Source organism: Brachycentrus maculatus, unplaced genomic scaffold, assembly GCF_059751285.1.
Source record: "Brachycentrus maculatus isolate JH-2025_06_01 unplaced genomic scaffold, ASM5975128v1 h1tg000084l, whole genome shotgun sequence".
NCBI lineage: Eukaryota > Metazoa > Arthropoda > Insecta > Trichoptera > Brachycentridae > Brachycentrus > Brachycentrus maculatus.
The window spans coordinates 151,923-171,461 of NW_028280838.1; the positions used below are offsets into that span (position 1 = coordinate 151,923).

General features: G+C 38.0%; 1 protein-coding gene across 1 annotated transcript in view; it reads right to left on the reverse strand.

Moving 5' to 3' along the window:
• Positions 1-19,539, reverse strand: part of LOC148310932 (uncharacterized) — a 144,589-nt gene that overhangs the window by 116,044 nt on the left and 9,006 nt on the right. The window contains exons 5-18 of the mRNA XM_088257563.1: positions 18,058-18,148; positions 15,303-15,412; positions 14,544-14,705; positions 12,463-12,657; positions 11,106-11,175; positions 9,948-10,024; positions 7,924-7,989; positions 6,883-7,083; positions 5,851-5,914; positions 4,940-5,031; positions 4,240-4,320; positions 1,494-1,648; positions 759-885; positions 468-579 (exon numbers count right to left, since the gene is read on the reverse strand). Of these exons, the coding sequence (XP_088113689.1) occupies positions 468-579; positions 759-885; positions 1,494-1,648; positions 4,240-4,320; positions 4,940-5,031; positions 5,851-5,914; positions 6,883-7,083; positions 7,924-7,989; positions 9,948-10,024; positions 11,106-11,175; positions 12,463-12,657; positions 14,544-14,705; positions 15,303-15,412; positions 18,058-18,148 (1,603 nt within the window). The remainder of the gene's footprint in view (positions 1-467; positions 580-758; positions 886-1,493; positions 1,649-4,239; positions 4,321-4,939; positions 5,032-5,850; positions 5,915-6,882; positions 7,084-7,923; positions 7,990-9,947; positions 10,025-11,105; positions 11,176-12,462; positions 12,658-14,543; positions 14,706-15,302; positions 15,413-18,057; positions 18,149-19,539) is intronic.

Sequence of the window (19,539 nt, forward strand, 5' to 3'; positions counted from 1 at the left end):
GTACCTGAAGCGGAGGGCTGATCACCTTTCCTTCATGTGTAAACCATCAAGATAACACTGCGTTTATATGACGCAGTGCCCTATGCACCATTGGGGTGCGGATAAGGGTTTTATTATTATTATTATTATTTATCATGCCACGTTCTCCTCGGACTTCCTCCACTCCTATTTCCAATTACATCCATCTCATAAATTTGTTGTACTATTGTTTCCTCACTCATTGGTTCCACATAGCCAAACCGTCTCAATACACCATTTTAATTTTAACTTATTAAATTAAATATACTAGATTTTTAGCCTACGAATGGTTATGCAGATTGGGAGGACGGTATCTTTACTCAGTCGTATCTACTTGCGTATTGACCTCTTAATCCCGCATTCATAGTTTATTTTAATAGCTCCCTATAAAAACGATACATAGAGGTTTCACTGTATATATATTTGATATATGTTTTTTTTTTAAATACCTGAGCAATTGTAGGCTTGAGGAGCGACCCCCCATACGAGCAAGTGGCATTGGTGACAGTGACAGACTGAAGTCACGGTGATAGGGCTGAGATGATGACCACGGATCACGAGCTGAAACAGATGATGAATCAACATTTAAAAAAATTAATACGTCACAGACTGCGTGCCGAAAGCGCAGTGGACTACGGTGTCACAGACTACGAGCTGACTGCGAAGTGGACTTTACCAAAGGTGTCACAGACTGCGTGTCGACTGCGAAGTGGACTTTACCAAAGGTGTCACAGACTTACCGGATGGTTGGTTGACTTGTTGATGTGCTTCATTCTCTGCTTGAAGAGCTTGTCTCTCTGAAGGAAGGCAGGTCGGGGAGGAGACCCCGGAGGCCCCGGATTTATCACACTGTTGATCGTCTGGGGTCTGGAAACAAACAATCGTTAACCTTTTCCCTGTGCTATTGATTTCAGCAAGTAAAGGCGGAGACTGACCGGAGCATTTCGTCGTAACATAACGTCGTAACATCGCTTGCGGCGAGCATCAGCGAGCATCCCAAACTACAGATGGAGCGCTCGGCTCAGTGTACTGACTGCCTGAAGGCTCGCATCGTAATGTGCGTTACGACGAAATGTGGAGGTCAGTCTCCACCTTAACATTCAGTACACAGGACAGTTTTCAAAGGAATTGAACTTCTTTCTTCTTCTTTTAACCCTTATCCACAGCCAATGGTGCATAGGGCACTGCAATGTAGCGACGCAGTGTAACCTTGATCAAGAACAAGATCTTGACTCAAGAATAATGTTTCAAAATTGGTTTATTTATATAGAATTTCCAAGAATTTTAGTAGTGGGGTTGTCATTGATGGGTAGAATTGGTGAATGTTACACGTGTGTAAAGTGATCACTCAAACCAGCCTATGACGGTTACCAGCCCCGTAACTGCCCAGACTTCCATATTCTTCTTCATCTTTGATGAGATGTCAAAAAATAATATGAAGAGTAATTTATGGTTCCGGAGGGATCGTGTCTCACTTCAGGGAGAAGGTGTGCTGCAGGAGCGGCGGTATGGAGGCGGCCAGCAGGGACTGCACGGAGCTGCCGAAGGTGGCCCCCCAGTGGTCTCCGGACGAGGAGTCCGCCCATATCGCCAGTCGGGGCACTAGCCAGTTCATCACCACAGCCGTTTCCTGGAATGCCAACACAAAAAGCCTCAGTATATATCATAAGCTGTTCAGTATGTGCATATGTGCAATGTACTACTCGTTCTCTCACAATTGAATTCACCGTCAATAACGTATCATGCCGAGAAAGTGGCCTGCAGCATTTAAAAAAAAAAAAAAAAAACCCTTATCCGCACCCCAATGGTGCATAGGGCACTGCGTCATATAAACGCAGTGTTATCTTGATCGTTTACACACGAAGGAAAGGTGATCAGCCCTCCGCTTCAGGTACCAGTCCAGGGTAATATTGAATAAATATGACAGTGAAAAAATCATTTTTATTTATTTTACCCCCCTTGGGAATCGAACCCGGGACCTCCAGAACGGTAGCCGAGCGTGCTGACCATTACACTACGGAGGCGGAGGCAGCAGCATTTAAAGAGTTTCTTTTATTTTTATTTTTTTTTGTTTTCTGTTAAAGACAAGTATTTGTAGTTTATATTAACACTTTAAATCTATTTATTGATTTGGCGTTTAATTTGTAGAACTCCATTTTAATTTATGTATTAATTTCAAACCAAACAGAGATTTTTTGAGTCTACTAAGTTGTATTTTACTAACAAAAACACATAAAAAATGAATATTGTGACAGTTGTTTCGCCTTGTTAGGAAACAATTCAATATTACCCTGGACTGGTACCTGAAGCGGAGGGCTGATCACCTTTTCTTCGTGTGTAAACGATCAAGATAACACTGTGTTCATATGAAGCAGTGCCCTATGCACCATTGGGGTGCGGATAAGGGTTTTATTATTATTTTGTTATTAAGTACTCAAAAATCTGTGTTTTATTTAAAATTAATACAACAAACTTTTGATCAAATTTTACTTATTATAATATCTATCTCCGTTTCGTCCGCCTCCGTAGTGTAATGGTCAGCACGCTCGGCTACCGTTCTAGAGGTCCCGGGTTCGATTCCCAGGGGGGGGTCAAATAAATATAAGTGATTTTTTCACTATATTATTTATTCCATATTACCCTGGACTGGTACCTGAAGCAGAAGGCTGATCACCTTTCCTTCATGTGTTAACGATCAAGATAACACTGCGATTATATGATGCAGTGCCCTATGCACCATTGGGGTGCGGATAAGGGTTTTAATAATAAAATAATTAATAATAATAATATCTATAGTATTCTTGCCAGTGCCCTTTACTATAACCTAAAATATAATGTATACCCACACACATGCCATACCTTAGTGGGATATTTTTTTTGTTTTAATATTATATATATTTTTTGTATTTGTATTTATATTATGTTGTGAAATGCAAAAGAACTTTAATAAAAAAAAACACCTTAACGATTGCATGTAAATATATGAGATATACGCCTATAACCGCACGCATCGGCATTGGATTGGTGAAATCAATTTCAAATTACTACTACTACTACTACCATCACGCCGTTTCCCCGCAGGGGTAGGCAGAGAGGATGCAACGCCACACTCTTCTGTCCTGACATACACTCCTCGCCTCCTTCACATCCATACATGTAGTCATACATGCCCTCCGATTACGCAGACTTTTGACACCGCCAGATTTTAGGTTCTGATTGATCTGATCGTGCCAAGTCTTTTTCGGTCGTCCACGTTCTGTTTTCCCTCTCACATTCGCCACATATATTTTCTTAGTCATTCTCTCGCTATCCATTCGCTCCACATGTCCATACCACCGCAAAGAGCTCTTTCTAATCTTTTCAATTATTCCTCGTTTAGCCTTACATTCCTTTCTTATATCTTCATTTTTAATTCTTTAATTTCAAATTGATTTCACAAATCTGGTGGAGTCTTGAATTTTGTAACTTATGTAGCATAGTTTAATTTCTCTTTTAATATTTACTTCTAATATATTAATATTTTTAAATTTCATTACTTTTAATGTTATTACCCTTTTTTTACAACCAAATTTCTTTTCTTTACATATCGCTCACCCTTTTCAAGAACGTCAAATATAAAAAAAATTATCAATTTTCAGTTGTGCATGTTTTCGGAATGCCCAGAGAATGTACTATATCCCAGCGAAAGAGGCATATTTTTAACTTAATATTTACCCGCTACAGTGCAAAAAGTGTTGTTTTTGCATTTTGAAGAAAAGGTATTGTTTAAATTTATTTTCGAATATACTAAATACTTATCAGATGGAAAAAAAACCTTCAGGCTTTACCTAAAAAGATCTGTTGCACAGTAAAAAGTTTAATAAGCGGCTTGATATTTATTTTTAATACATTGTATTATATTTTTAAACTTTAAAAACGTTCTCCTGAAAAATCAAGTTTTTTTAATTTTTGACGTTCTTGAAAGGAGTGAGCGATATGTATTTAACCTGCACCTTTGTTGTTTCTGTAAGCTTGTTGTGTTCTCATCTAATTGATGAAAAGCGTTCAAACAATTGGTGTTGCACTGTAGGTATTTAATTTATTATGTTTTTCATTGTTTGTGAACCATAAAAAATAAAATAATAAAATAAAAAATAGTAAAAAAAAAACTTCAATACTTTAAACGTTCGACATTTCTAAATGAAGTGATCACATGAAAAGAAAAAAAATTCAGCCGTATACCTGCGTTTTGTCAAGATCACACTGCTCCAAAACGGAATCTGATGGTCCATAGAAAGATCCTAGTCCTAGCTGTCTCTTCATCTGAAAAAAAAATAATTAAATTTTATTGAGAATACATATAAATATTTTCATAGATAAAGAATATTACAAAACTGGAGTTGACGTCAGTAGCTTCGGCGACCTCTATGGTGAGATCCAGAAACAAATTAATAAGGCTGCAGTTATATCAGGATGCCTCAGAAACTCGGTGTGGAGGAACAAACACATGACAATAGAAAGTAATATGAAAATACACAAGACATGTGTTCGACCAATAGCCACTTATGGGATTGAGGCAAGAGCAGATACTTCTAGAACAAAATCTCGACTTGGAACCTCCGAGATGGAGACTCTCCGATCCATAACCGGAAACACATTGCGAGACCGAGTAAGAAATACCGACATCCGGAGCATGTGTAGGACGGAGGATATCGTGAGGTGGGGACGACAACGAAGGCGACACTGGAATGATCATGTAAACAGAATGTCATATGACAGACTTCCGCGTACCGCCCTTCAAGGAATCCCTGAAGGACGCAGACCCCCAGGCAGACTTCCATAAAAGTGGAAAGACAGCTGGGAGTCAACATCCCAAGAGCTACAAGCGGAGGCACAAACAGATCCTTAGGATCTAGAAAAAGAAGAAGAAGACAAAACGTACCTGAAATTCGGTAAGCTGTTGTGCCAATTCTTCTTTCGCCTTGTCTCTGACTTTGCTGAAAATTCTCCTAAGGACGTCTTCTTTATCGTGTTCTGAAAAAAAAACAAGTGAACATTACTGCATAATCCCGTGTTTTATATACCTGTGACGGGTGGCATTTGTCACATGAGAGCAACACCCGCAATACTAAATCTTGCTCATGGCAGACGGCGTGCTTCTTGACAGCTGAACAAATATTATTTCAATTCAATTCAATTTATTTATTAATAATTAACATACACATAAGAAACTAAAATTTAGGGCGTATACATTAACAAAAATCTAAAATAAGCAATAATACTCTTGCTAAAGATGTAGAAGAATCCGCTTCGGAATACTCCTTCAGACACATAGAACAGATCAATATCCAGCATGATGTTGTACAGCACAGCAGTAGTTCTTCCTACAGGCATAACCATCGGCAGGTTGGTCCTGTATATAGGAATGTGAAACAATCTATGCCGACGCTGTCTCAGGTAACTATCGGGAACATACAGACCAATGCTCCGGATAATTTCAGGATTATCGATCATACCGCCCAACAATCAATAAAAATGCGTAATCAAATACACATTCCTTCTAGTCTCTAAACTATTGCAGCCAAACATACCCTGGAGAAACTAGGTCGGGTAGAGCCAAGGATAATAGCCGTACTCTCTCATGTAGAGATACCTCAGAAACTTCTTTTGGACTTTCTCTACTGTAAGAGAGTACTTAAGCTCGTGTGGCCCCCAAATCATGGAGCCACTCTCGAGTCTCGCACCAAGGAGTTATAAAGAGTTCTCAGCACTAAGACTGAGCCACAAGCAACACATGGCCAGATACGCCTGGTAAATAAATAAAAATAAAAAAAGCATAAGAGGAACACTTACCATTAATGAGAGCGTCGTCAATTTCTCTAGCCATATTTTCATCAACACTTTTCAAAGCCAGTGGCTGAAAAGGAAATAAAAAAAAGAAACTTATTTTGTTGTTTGCAACATTTTGAATGTGTCCAAATATTATGTAGTGTATATATGGCGCCGCCGCCCTTGTATGGGAAACGATCTTCGATGATTTATCAAGATTTAGTGACGTTTTAGGAGTTATTTACATTTAGAAACGTACTTCATAATGTTGGTGATAATTTCTTTAATACGGGTTGTTGAAATACATATAAACGTTATTATTGTTTAAAGTCGTAATTAAGATTATGCAAATGGAGTGCCGCGTGTGACAGGAGGCGTGTAAAAGGTTAAAGGAGTTATTTGGAGCCCCGTAAATGCCCAGACTACCATATTCTTCTTCATCTATATTGAGATGTCAAAAAATAATATGAATTTCGTTGTTGTCTGTCTGGTTTTGGCAACATTTTGGCCTGCCGGTGGGTCTCCCATTTTCCTTGGTCTCAAGAAACGCTAGAAAATATCCTTTTTCATTTTTATTTTAAGCTTATAATCTGACCGAGTATGTGAGTATAAATCCAGGATTCGGAACCAAACCAGCCTATGATAATCTTAAGCCCTGTAAATGCCCAGACATTCACATTCTTCTTCATATTTGTGCAAGCGATTAGTTATATTATTTTCATATTTAACTTAAGTTTTACTTAGTAAACACTACTATTTCTTACAATCTATTGTGACACATGTTTCAATGCATTCCGCATCATTTTCAAACACTGTATATGAAGCTAAGTCAGTCTCCACCTTTAAAAATACCTCTTACCGTATGTTGTTTTTTTTTATATGCCTATTAACTGTAACTTTTAAGTCCAGACATCCATATTCTTCTCCATCTATGTAGAAATATCAACAAAATAATTTGATATATAAATCCATCTACTTTATTATACTTCGCTTGGTCATCACTCATTACCAATTCCCACTTCATATATATGTAATCTCTCAATTCACAATACTCACAGCGCCGGGCACCAGGAACGCAGAATGCAGCTCGTACGCCCACCGCGGCAAGGCGGCGGCCTGCCCGGAGCTGTAGCCGTCGGAGAGCAGGTACAGCAGCGCGGCCTGGGCGGGTCTGCGCTCCCCAGCCAGCCAGTTGAGGAACACCGCGAGGCGGGCGGTGCTAAGGGACTCTACGCAGCTGAAGCCGGATGAGGAGAACTGGCGGAAGAGGTTGAATTGGCTGATGTACGTTGAATTGGCTGATGATAGCGAACGTTTTGTTTGGAAAAAGGGCAGATTTTTTTAATTTCAAATACAGTGAAACAGAGGTTTCACTGTGTAGGCGATCTAGCTACACCGTCGTGTTGGCAGCGCCGACGGACACGAAACAAGACGATTTCTAAACGGAGATTTCCGAGCTGAATCAACGCCGCGGCGAGCCGATGACAAAGGCGGCGAGTGCCACCTACACCGTTGTTTGCAGCGGACGTTTTTATCTAGATTTTCATTTTTGCTTCTTTAATTCATAAATTTATAATATTAAGTATTTTTGAAATTATCATAATTTCAGTGTACACACTTATAGAAATAAAACAACTAACTGTGAGTAAATAAAACATTCTTTAAATTATTCTGACATACGTTCATAATACTAAAAACGTGATCCCTTCACGTGATCACAAAACACGCCAACATGGCGCCAAAACCTAACATAGCGACACGCTATAAATAGCGACCCTAACGTAGCAATCCGCTACATATGGTCACTAAAACTGTATTTAAAATGATGAAGAATGATAGATAGAGATCTGTCGTTCTTCGAATAATCGTTTTCCAAGATGTGTCGTTTATTTCTTCTACCCCTAATACATTTCATACAAAAATAGATCGCGTCGATCGTTTCTCTATCACCATTTTACCGCATTCATTGTTTGAATTACGCTGCATGCGTAATTCAAACGATTAATTAAAAAAATTAGTATAATTAGGGTCATGGTTGATGAAAAAACCATGTGTTAATGAGTATTCGCTGCATATGTGTTCATTATTTATACGCACCGTCAATGTTGGAGATGCGTCATCTTCCTCCATGGAAATGATAGCTCTTTGGGGGTCTATGGCAATCTGAAAAAAAATTGTATTTGAATAAATAATTTTTAAATGGATGTCACTGCTGCAGTATGATATTATTAATTACATCATATTGTAATGATATTATTAATTGTTAATTATTATTGGATTTATACTCGGTGAAAACCAAATGCCGCCTATACAATGCCCGCATTGCTCCTGTTCTCTTATACGGCTGTGAAACATGGCACCTTACAAGGGCCCAGAGCAGCCGTGTACTAAGCTTTGAGAATAGAATAGGTGTTTGCGGAGAATCTTAGGCGTGCGGTGGTTTGACTTTGTGAGGAATGAAGAGATAAGGCGTAGGACGCAGCAAATCTTGGTCACAACTGTCGTCAAGAAAAGGCGATTCAGTTGGCTTGGCCATGTACTCCGCATGCCTCCTGAGAGCCTTAATCAAGCTTGCCTCTTTTACAAGGCATCGGGTTCGCGCCGCCCAGGATGACCACTGCTGACAATTCGTCGGCAGTTCTCGTCAGAACTTCGGGATGCGGATCTGACTTGGGAGAATGCAAGTGAGCTGGCAGCCGACAGAAAAGCCTGGAGACAGTTTGTGGACTCCATAGGGAGCGGATATGGTTAATATAATTATTATTAATTATATTTATTTCCAACTTTAGTTTAATAAGATTTACACTAATATCTTATGGTTGGCATGTATTTTATAGTAAATGTTAATTTAAAATACAAGCACTTAGAAATTAAAAAAAAAAGTGGTTAGGTCAGGAGTTGGTGTCGGGTTGTGGTTCCATGGTTAGTGTCGCGGACTCTTAAGTCAGAGCTTCTCAGTTCGAACCCACTCTACCACAATTTGATACCTATTTCTAATAATGAGCCGCTTAGGCTCACGGAAATAGTATGAAATTGAAATATTTGAGTAAATATTTCGATCACCCTGTTAGATACGGCTAGGTTAACCCTTTGAGGACAGAATAAAAAATATTTTACTTAACACATTTTTATTTCTAGAAATTATTTACAAATATGTGTAAGTGTAAACAAATTTTACTTAAAATTGTGCACACAGATTGATACAATATTTATCCCTCAACAAAATTAAAAATACACATTGTGTGCCTGGTGTTTAGCAACAAAGACCATGTTTTATAAAGTATAAATATTATTATAAATTATAAGCTTAATAATAAAAATGAAAATGGTATTTTCTGGCGTTTCTCATGTGTGTGATTATAATCCAGGATTCGGATCTCACATACTAATATAAGAGTTTCTGCTTAAAAAAAGGCTTCTTTATATCTCACCAATAGATGTTTCTAGTGAAGCTCTAGTGATTCATGAACAAGGTTTCTAAATTGGTTCATATATATAGAACTTCCAAGAATTTGAGTAGTGTGGCTATCAATAATGGGTAGAATTGGTGAATGTTACACGTGTGTAAAGTGATCACTTAAACCAACCTATGACGGTCGTCAGCCCCGTAAATGCCCAGACTTCCATATTCTTCTTCATCTTTGATGAGATGTCAAAAAAATAATATGAAAATAATCCTGTAATTGGAGATAATCCAGATTTTGTGAACAAGTATTTGAACACACTCAAAATGTTGTATATAAATAAAAGCATTTATTCTTGAAAATATGAGGTAATATATAACACTACATATTTTTAGTATTATTATGACTATAACTCACCTGTCATTTTATTTATTTCGTTAAATAACCTCACAAAATTGATAAACTAAGGTACAGATAACCTATACATATCCCGACATGTGCACATCGCCACAATAAAAAGTCTGAAATAAGCTCCAAGACAATGATACCAACATGAAATCTATACAAACACTATATCTGTTACATAGGCAACACATATTGCACTATGGTTTTAACTAGAAACCTGTAGGCGCTTAGACAATTTATTTAAAATTTGTGGTTAGCAGCAGTAGCCAGTTGTCCTGAAAGGGTTAGCATATAAATAAAATCAACACTTACCTGGGGTGCTGGTGAGGAAGGGTACGGGGGGGGCGGTGTGCCCGGGGGAGTGGTGACTAATTCCCATTCTTTTTCGTCTGTGAACAAGTGATTTTTTTATTATATCGTCTTTGTAGACTGTTGCGGTCAGCTCTCCTCGTCCTCAGGTTGTAGGTCCTTCTATCATATACAACGTCACCTAGGCCATGCCTTCGAATCGTGTTATTTTTCAGCATCACAAATTAATTCTTTGATCTTCCTCTAGATGTCTTTTGAATTGAGATAAAATATGTTATTTTTAAAATTATATTATAAAGTATAATAAAAAAAAACTGTAGTTTCATTACAGACATCATCAGACTGGTGATATTGGTCACCATGGTTGTTACTTTATTATATGAAATGCAGTTCCACCGAGAAATCAGTCAGTACAAGAATTCAATTTAAGTTTAAAGTAAGAGGCAAAGATTCATGTTACCTGTACCCACAAGTACTGTAAATGCATAATCATGCCAAGTTTTTTTCAGTCTTCTTCTGCTTATATTTACTACTGCATTTGTCACATATATTTATTTAACCATTCTTTCTTCACTTATTCAAACCACACGCCTTAATTTTATTGATGATTCAATTCAATTCAAATTATTTATTTATAATTAACATACACATTACAAACTTAAATTTAAATGGTATACATTAACAAAAATAGAAAATAAGCACGAATACTATTGCTAAAGGTGTAGAAGAATCCCGCTTCGGAAAACTCCTTCAGACAAATGGAACAGATCAATATCCAATGAGATATTGTTCAACATAGCGGTAGCTCTTCCTACAGGCATAACCATCTGCAGGTTGGTCCTGTGTATAGGAATGTGAAACAATCTATGTCGACGCTGTCTTAGGTAACTATCGGGAACATACAGACCAATGTTCCGGGTAATTTCAGGATTATGGATCATACCGCGCAACAATTGATAAAAATTATGATTATCTCAGCCTTGCATTCATTCTTTATATCACCATTGGAACATCTACTATACATGGTTTTGCCGTACTGAGAGATCGCATTCCGACAGCATTCAGTCTACTTTCTTCCTTCTTCCAACTCCATGCTTCACTTCTATACATTAGGGTTGGAACCAGGACTTCGAGGTAAGTAAGTATAGCGAATATAATTACCGTTGCAATTATTTAGCTGATTGAGTTCTTCCGGAGATGATTTGCTTCTCTGGTGTCCCGGAACAGCATTCTATAAGGATGAAAAAATCTTTAAAGGTACATTTCTTCTTCTTCTTATGCTGACCTTATGTTGCATAGGGCACCATTGTGTCAGAGTAAAAAAAAATTAGATTGCAAGAAAGACTAAGAAAAAAAATTGACCCATAAAATCCCTAAAAATTGTCATCTGAATATATTTCTTCTTCCTCTTCAGTGTTATAAAACATAGCATTACACAATTCACATGTACTTGGAGTACATCCGCACCCGATGGTGCATAGGGCACTGCATCGTATTGACGCAGTGTTATCTTGATTATTACTTACATGAAGGCAAGTACTTGCGCTTCAGGGACCAGACCAGGGTAATATTAAATACTGTAAAATCACTAATATTTATTTTCAAATCCCCCGATGGCAATCGAACTCGGGACTTCCAGCACGGTAGTTAAACACGCTAACCATTATACCACGGAGGCGGACGGTATAGTAATCGAACGGTATAAATGGGTATGGTTAAAAAGTGGAATAAGTCTTCTTCTTCTTGGTATAGGCCTATACCAAGAAGCGGCCTGTTTTTAAGAGGGATTAGGCTCCTGCGATGTCGATTCCCAGCTGTCAATCCATCTCTTTGGTGGTCTACCCGGGAGTCGTCTACCTTGTGCAGTGCGATGTGGGGGAGTCTGGATGATTCCATTCTCCTCACACATGCATACCATTTCGTAGACTCTTGCCAGATATGCTTCTTAGAGTCTTCATTTCTGACACTCTTAGCGCGTTTTTGTGCCAACGGTGTCCACTCTACTTTTGACTCCATATCGCTCACTCCTTTCAAGAACGTCATAAATAAAATATTTGATTTTTCAGGAGAATGTTTTTAAAGTTTAAAAATAAAATGCAATGTATTAAAAATAAATGTCAAGCCACTTATTGAACTTTTTACTGTGCAACAGATCTTTTTAGGTAGAACCTAAAGGTTTTTTCTCCATTTGAAAAATATATTTAAAAAAATAATTAAGCAATACCTTTTCTTCAAAATGCAAAAACAACACTTTCTGCCCTATAGTGGGTAAATATTAAGTTAAAAATATGCCGCTTTTGCTGGAATCTAGTACATTTTATGGGCATTCCGAAAACATGCACAACTGAAGATTGACAATTTTTGATTTATGACGTTCTTGAAAGGGGTGAGCGATATGTCATGATAATAATAAAATACATTGAAAACTTATACCTGTACAAGTGGCGGGGTGACGGCCAAAAATAGGATAAGTACACAATGCATGATGAAAAAAGTAAAGTACGTTGCAAAGCGTCACCTGTATAAGCGGCGGGGTGACGGCCACCAGCGGGTAGGCCATCTGCACGGCGATGCAGTTGGGCGCCGTGTGGTGGTGCTGGTGCTGGTGGTGCGGCGCGGGGGGCGGCGGCGGCGGGGGCGGCGCCGCGCCCTGCCGCGGGGGCAGCGGCGGCGGCGCCCCGTCCAGGCACGTCACCGGCGACGCCTGCGCCTGCTGGGAACGGGGAATGGACCGTATTAGTGTTGATCAACTAACTAACTAACTAACCATCACGCCGCTTCTCCGCAGGGGTAGGCAGAGAGAATAGAACGCCACACCACTCTGTCTTTGCAAACATTCTTCGCCTCGTAAGCCTATAAGTAAATAACTTTGGAATAAACAACAAATAATGAAAGAAGGATGAAAGTAGACTGAATGCAGTTGAAATGTGATCCTTTAGATAATGAAGCGTGGAAAAACGATGTATGATAGACGTTCGAATTCCTGTTTCCCTGTTTAACTAACTAACTAACTAACTATCACGCCGCTTCCCCGCAGGGGTAGGCAGAGAGAATAGAACGCCACACCACTCTGTCTTTGCAAACATTCTTCGCCTCATCCACGTTCATGCATCTCCTCATACATACCCGCCGATTATTACGACTCCTAACCTGACCACTTTCAAGTATTCGGCATACCTGATCGTGCCATGTTTAGTGTTGATTATGGCATACTTAGTGACTACTTAGAATCATACACAGGTTTACAGAGCTATTTTAGTTTTTTTTTTAACAATACTTAAGCGGTGATACATAAGCCGTGATATTAATGGTTAAAATGGATGAAGAAGAAGCCGGAGTCACACGCGAAGTAAAGTAAAGCAAGTAATAATTAAAAGGCGATTTTTAGAAAAAAGACTTACATAGAATCACACATAGATTCAGAGTAAGTTTAGTCTAAGTTTTTATTTTTACTTAAATCAGTACTCTGTGATAGTTCATAAACCACAATTTTCATAATAATTAAGCGATTTTTGAAAACTTAGTACCTACATAGCATGCTATTATGAATACGCTTTGTCGAGTTTGTTTGCATTTGACATTCTTCTTCTTCTTTATGAGCCCTCTGACCTCCACTGCTGGATATAGGCCTCTTTCCCTTCTTTCCAAAAACTCTATTTTATCGCTACAAAATGAACGACCAAAATCTGATGCGAGCATCGAATGTTAGGGATCTGGGCGTTAGATTTGTGAGCACCCTGACATTTCACCATCACATAGAGGCAGTCAGTGGAAATGCATTGAAAATGCTAGGATTTGTTCTGCGTACTGCCAGGGTTTTCCAAAATAACCGCGTGCTGAGAACTCTTTATAACTCCTTGGTGCGAAGTAGACTCGAGAGTGGCTCGATGATTTGGAAGCTTAAGTACTCTCTTATGGTAGAGAAAGTCCAAAAGAAGTTTTTGAGGTATCTCTACATGAGAGAGTACGGCTATTATCCTTGGCTCTACCCGACCCAGTTTCTCCAGGGTATGCTTGGCTACAATAGTTTAGAGACTAGAAGGAATGTGTATTTGATTACGCATTTTTATTGATTGTTGCGCGGTATGATGGATAATTCTGAAATTATCCGAAGCATTGGTCTGTATGTTCCCGATAGTTACCTAAGACAGCGTCGGCATAGATTGTTTCATATTCCTATACACAGGACCAACCTGCCAATGGTTATGCCTGTAGGAAGAGCTACCGCTATGTTGAACAATATCACATTGGATATTGATCTGTTCCATGTGTCTGAAGGAGTTTTCCGAAGCGGGATTCTTCTACACATTTAACAAGAGTCTTCTTGCTTACTTTTGAATTTATTTTTTTAATGTATACGCCTTAAATGTTAGTTTGTAATGTATATATTAATTATTGAATAAATTGAATCGAATTGAATTGAATCCAAGTGTAGCTCCTGACGAAAGGACTCGTTCGCGCATCTAGCTGTCCACGGAACTCGGAGCATGCGCCTCCAACACCGCATTTCTAAAACGTCAATTTTTCTCCTGTCTGCTGCTTTCATGGCCGGCTTCGAGGCATCTCGAATAATCAGGGTGTGTCAAAGTAAGGTCTCACCTGGGTGACGCTGTTCCTGATCCCCCTGAGGCTCTGCCCCGTGAGGCTGGACAGGCTGCGGGGCAGGTTGCTCAGGAAGCCCTGGCGCCGCTGTGGGGCCCCTCCCCCCGACCAGTCCGGCGGCACGGGGGCGTCCCCGAGCCCCAGAGGCGGAGAGCCCAGCTGTAACATGAGAAGGGGCATTCAAGCGCCAGAGAAGAGAGAAACACATTTCTACACCCTAAAGAAACACCCTAATTATACTCATTTGCAACAAATTACAACGACAATTAAAAACGACAACGAAAAATACACTTTTCTAAAAACTAATATTCTTCTTCCTCAAACCCTTATCCGCACCCGATGGTGCATAGGGCACTGCATCATATAAACGCAGTGGTATCTGGATCATTAACACGTGAAGGAAAGATGATCAGCCCTCCGCTTCAGATGCCAGTCCAGGGTAATTAATATTGAATAAATATAAGAGTGAAAAAATCACATATATTTATTTGACCCCCTCCCTGGGAATCGAACCCGGGACCTCCAGAACGGTAGCCGGGCGTGGTGACCGTTACACTACGGAAGTGGAAATAAACAGCACTATATAAATTGGCCATTTTTATAATCATCATTTATGTCAATTTAAAAAAATAATCCTATTGAATATTTTTGAAGACAATTTGAAAAAAAAACTCCTATTGAATATTTTTGAAGACAATTTGTAAAAAAAAACTCGTATTGAATATTTTTGAAGACAATTTGAAAAAAAAAACTCACGGAGGACTGCTGCATCAAGTGTTGGACCTGCTGCTGCAGCTTGGCATGCCTGAACTCTGCCGCCTCCAGCTCCGACAGCTTCTTGTTGGAAACACCCTTGGCCAAAGAATCTGTAATCGCAAACAAAATACATTTACGACTGCACATATCTTAGTCGTACAGGAGAAAGTGACCAACTACCAAAACGTAAAATGTTCAGGAGGGCCATTTAAGCCACTTTTGCTTGGCAACACAATAACATCAATGCAGTTAGTCATTATTACCAAGTCAATATATTATACTTACAAGTTTAAAATCTTTTGGGTTGTTTTTCAGGGCAATATTAAGCTAGTAAGATATCAAATAGTCAATGATCACAGTTTTGTAAAAAAATACACTCGGTCACTTTCTCCTGTATGACAACGATATACCAATTACATTTACCTATTATTTTCGCTCTTACAATGCCGGATTCGGCCAATAGCGACGTTGAAAGCAATTAATGCTCAAAGTAGAGATCGTAGAGGATGCTAAACACATCCGTTAGGGATCAAAAAACAAATAAATAAATATTTGGATAAGGGAAAAGTCCAACGAAACATATCGCTCACTCCTTTCAAGAAGTCATAAATCAAAAATCGTCAATTTTCAGTTGTGCATGTTTTCGGAATGCCCAAAAAATGTACTTTATCCCACCAAAAGAGGCATATTTTTTACTTAATATTTACCCCCTACATGGCAGAAAGTGTTGTTTTTGCATTTTAAAGAAAATGTATTGTTTAATTATATTTTTAAAATCTACTAAATATTTTTTAAATGGCGAAAAAACGTTCAGGTTTTACCTAAAAAGATCTATTGCACAGTAAAAAGTTTAACAAGTGGTCCAATACCAGAAAGAAACACTAAAATCTATGAATCTTTGCGAAAAATATTGTTGATTTTTTACACACCAAATAAAAAGGCACTATCCGCCCCCGTAGGTCCGAAGGTCCCGGGTACGATTCCCAGGAGGGTCAAATAAATATAAATAATTTTTCACTCTAATATTTATTAAATATAACCTGAAGCGGAGGGCTGATCACCTTTCCTTCATGTGTTAATGATCAAGATAACACTACGTTTATACGATGCGGTGCCTTTTGCACCATCGGGTGCGGATATGGTTTAAAAAATAAAAGACATTTTTGCGAAAAAAAAAAAATCTAATTTTACACAATGATACCAAAGTGAGGCACGCAGGTATTACAATTGCAAAGTCCAATGCATAACACTCTCCTTATCATTCATCATTCACTTTGTGTAATACCACTTTTACACAAAGTGAACGATGAATGATAACGAATGTTATATTACCATACCACAACATTATCAATGCTTTTAAAATACAAAAACAAATCCTACCCATAACTTTGTCATAAAAAAAAATGGTGCAACGTATTTTCTAATTTTCCCTTACCATGAACTTTACTTTTGATAACATACCTTTAACCTTTCCGGGAGTACAATAATTGACGTCCGACTTTCTCTGGGGAGTGTGTTCTTTTTACATGAAAAAAAAAGGTTTTTTTTTTCACGAAATCTATGTATTATGAAGTTAGAAATTATGTAAAAATAATGAAAAAAAAATTACCTCACCATTCCAATGTTTAATTGTAAAAAAAAAAACGATTGTGTATTCCAGGGGTCATAAACCATGAATAATAAGTCAGATTATAAGTCATAAATCACAAAAACACATTATTTGTTTTCATCTAAAATTCTAAACTCTTATCTGCACTCGATGGTGCAAAGGGCACTGCATCATATAAACGTAGTGTCATCTTGATCGTTAACACATGAAGGAAAGGAGATCAGTCCTCCGCTTCAGGCACCGGTCCAGAGTCATATTGAATAAATATAAGAGAGAAAAATTACTTGATATTTATTTTACCCCCCCCCCCCCCCCCGGGAATCGAACCCGGGACCTCTAGTACGGTAGCCAAGGCGGACTGCTTTCATAAATATTTAAAAAATTTAAATCAATATAATGTCATAAAATTGTGTGGTATTCCATGAAACAAACAACGCAATGCCACACTTGAACACATAAAGTTTTTTTTTCTTTGCGGTGGTCTTTTTGAGGTGTGTTGGCATCCAAAATCGTTGGGCTTTATTTTTTTTGAGGTGTTCTTTTTGAGGTGTGTTGGCATACAAAATCGTTGGGCTTTACACCCTTCGTAGTGGTCTTTTTGAGGTGTGTTGGCATACAAAATCGTTGGGATTTGCTTCCTTTGTGTTGGTCTTTTTGAGGTGTGTTGGCATACAAAATTGTTGGGCTTTACATCCTTCGTAGTGGTCTTTTTGAAGTGTGTTGGCATACAAAATCGTTGGGATTTGCTTCCTTTGTGTTGGTCTTTTTGAGGTGTGTTGGCTTACGAAATTGTTGGGCTTTACATCCTTCGTAGTGGTCTTTTTGAGGTGTGTTGGCATACAAAATCGTTGGGATTTGCTTCCTTTGTGTTGGTCTTTTTGAGGTGTGTTGGCATACAAAATCGTTGGGCTTTGCTTCCTTTGTGGTGGTCTTTTTGAGGTGTGTTGTGACATTCATTTACGTCTATACTCCCGACAAGGTTAATGTAACATATTGAAAAAAAAAAATCATTCAATTATCACTGTTAAAAATATAACATTGAAATTTTTCGACTACTGCGTGAAGAGCACAACTGCATTTGAAAATATATGATGACCTATTGAGATGCAAATTTCACGGGAGATGAAACTAAAAGATGGGACTTACTTCGCAAAGCTTCGATGTGTCTATTTTCATTTTCTAGCATCAGATGAATGGTGTGTGCTGTGGTGAATTCCACCTGACGCTGCTTCTCTCGCTGGAAAAATTATAGAATATATTTAGAATTCAATATTTTAAAGGAATCTAATGCTGAACTAGGGATAGTTGAAAAGATAAAGAAGAAACATTATAAAATGAAATAACTTTGTTATAACTGCTTTTTTTTAATAATACAATTTAACCTACCGGTTTCAACAAGAACCTTGTCATCATCAGGGTTTATATTAAATCAAAAACATTAAAATACTCTCACCAAAAAACTTCCACACACTTCATAAAAATCCTTAATGTTATTTTAAAAATAACATTTTGAAAATAACATTGAAAATAACATTTAGGATTTTTAAGGAGTGTGTGGAAGTTTTTTGGTGAGAGTATTTTAATGTTTTTGATTTAATATAAACCCTGATGATGACAAGGTTCTTGTTGAAACCGGTAGGTTAAATTGTATTTATAAAAAAGTGGTTGAAACAAAGTTATTTCATATTATAAAGATTATAAAATGTGCTACAAAATATCTGCGGAAAACATTCAAGAAAAGATTAAGGATAGTTCTACAACCTTTCCTTCCCGGTGATATGTATTTAGTACAATTTGATTTTAGCTAAACTAACTAACTAACCATCACGCTGCTTCTCTGCAGGGGTAGGCAGAGAGAATGGAACGCCACACCACTCTGCCTTTGCAAACACTCTTCGCCTCTTCAACGTTCATGCATCTCCTCATACATTCCCACCGATTGTTTCGACTCCTAACCTGACTGCATTCAAGTATTTGGCATACCTGATCTTGCCAAGTTTTTCTCAGTCTTCCTCTGCTAATTACATTCGCCGCATAAATTTGTTTTACCGTTCTTTCCTCACTCATTCGTTCTACCTGTCCAAACCATCTCAACATGCCTTTCTTAATTTTATCGATAATGCTCGTCTCAGCTTTGCATTCCTTCCTTATTTCAGTATTCGAACATCTATCATACATCGTTTTGTCGCACATTTTTCTGAGAGATCGCATTTCGACTGCATTCAGTCTACTTTCATCCCTCTTTTGCCAACTCCATGTTTCATGATTTGACAATTTGACTCTAATAATGAGAATATCGATATAAAATATAAAAGGTAAGGGCTAAGAATTTTTGTTTTCCTCCGTAATAATTACATAAAAGTATTATAATATCATTGGTGTACTGGCAAAAAACGTTAACTCCAAAATATGCAATTTTGACTTAATGATGCAGTATTATAAAGTTTTCAACGTTCTTTTAATTGGCGAAATACATTAACCCTTACTGGTCCAATGTGGAATCTCATTCGACATGGATTTTTTCTCTTAGGTCCCATGTCGGATGTTATTCCACATTTTTTTCATCATTAGCATTATTTATTTAAATTCCAAGCTTACATTTTTGTCACTCGTATCTATGACAACAGT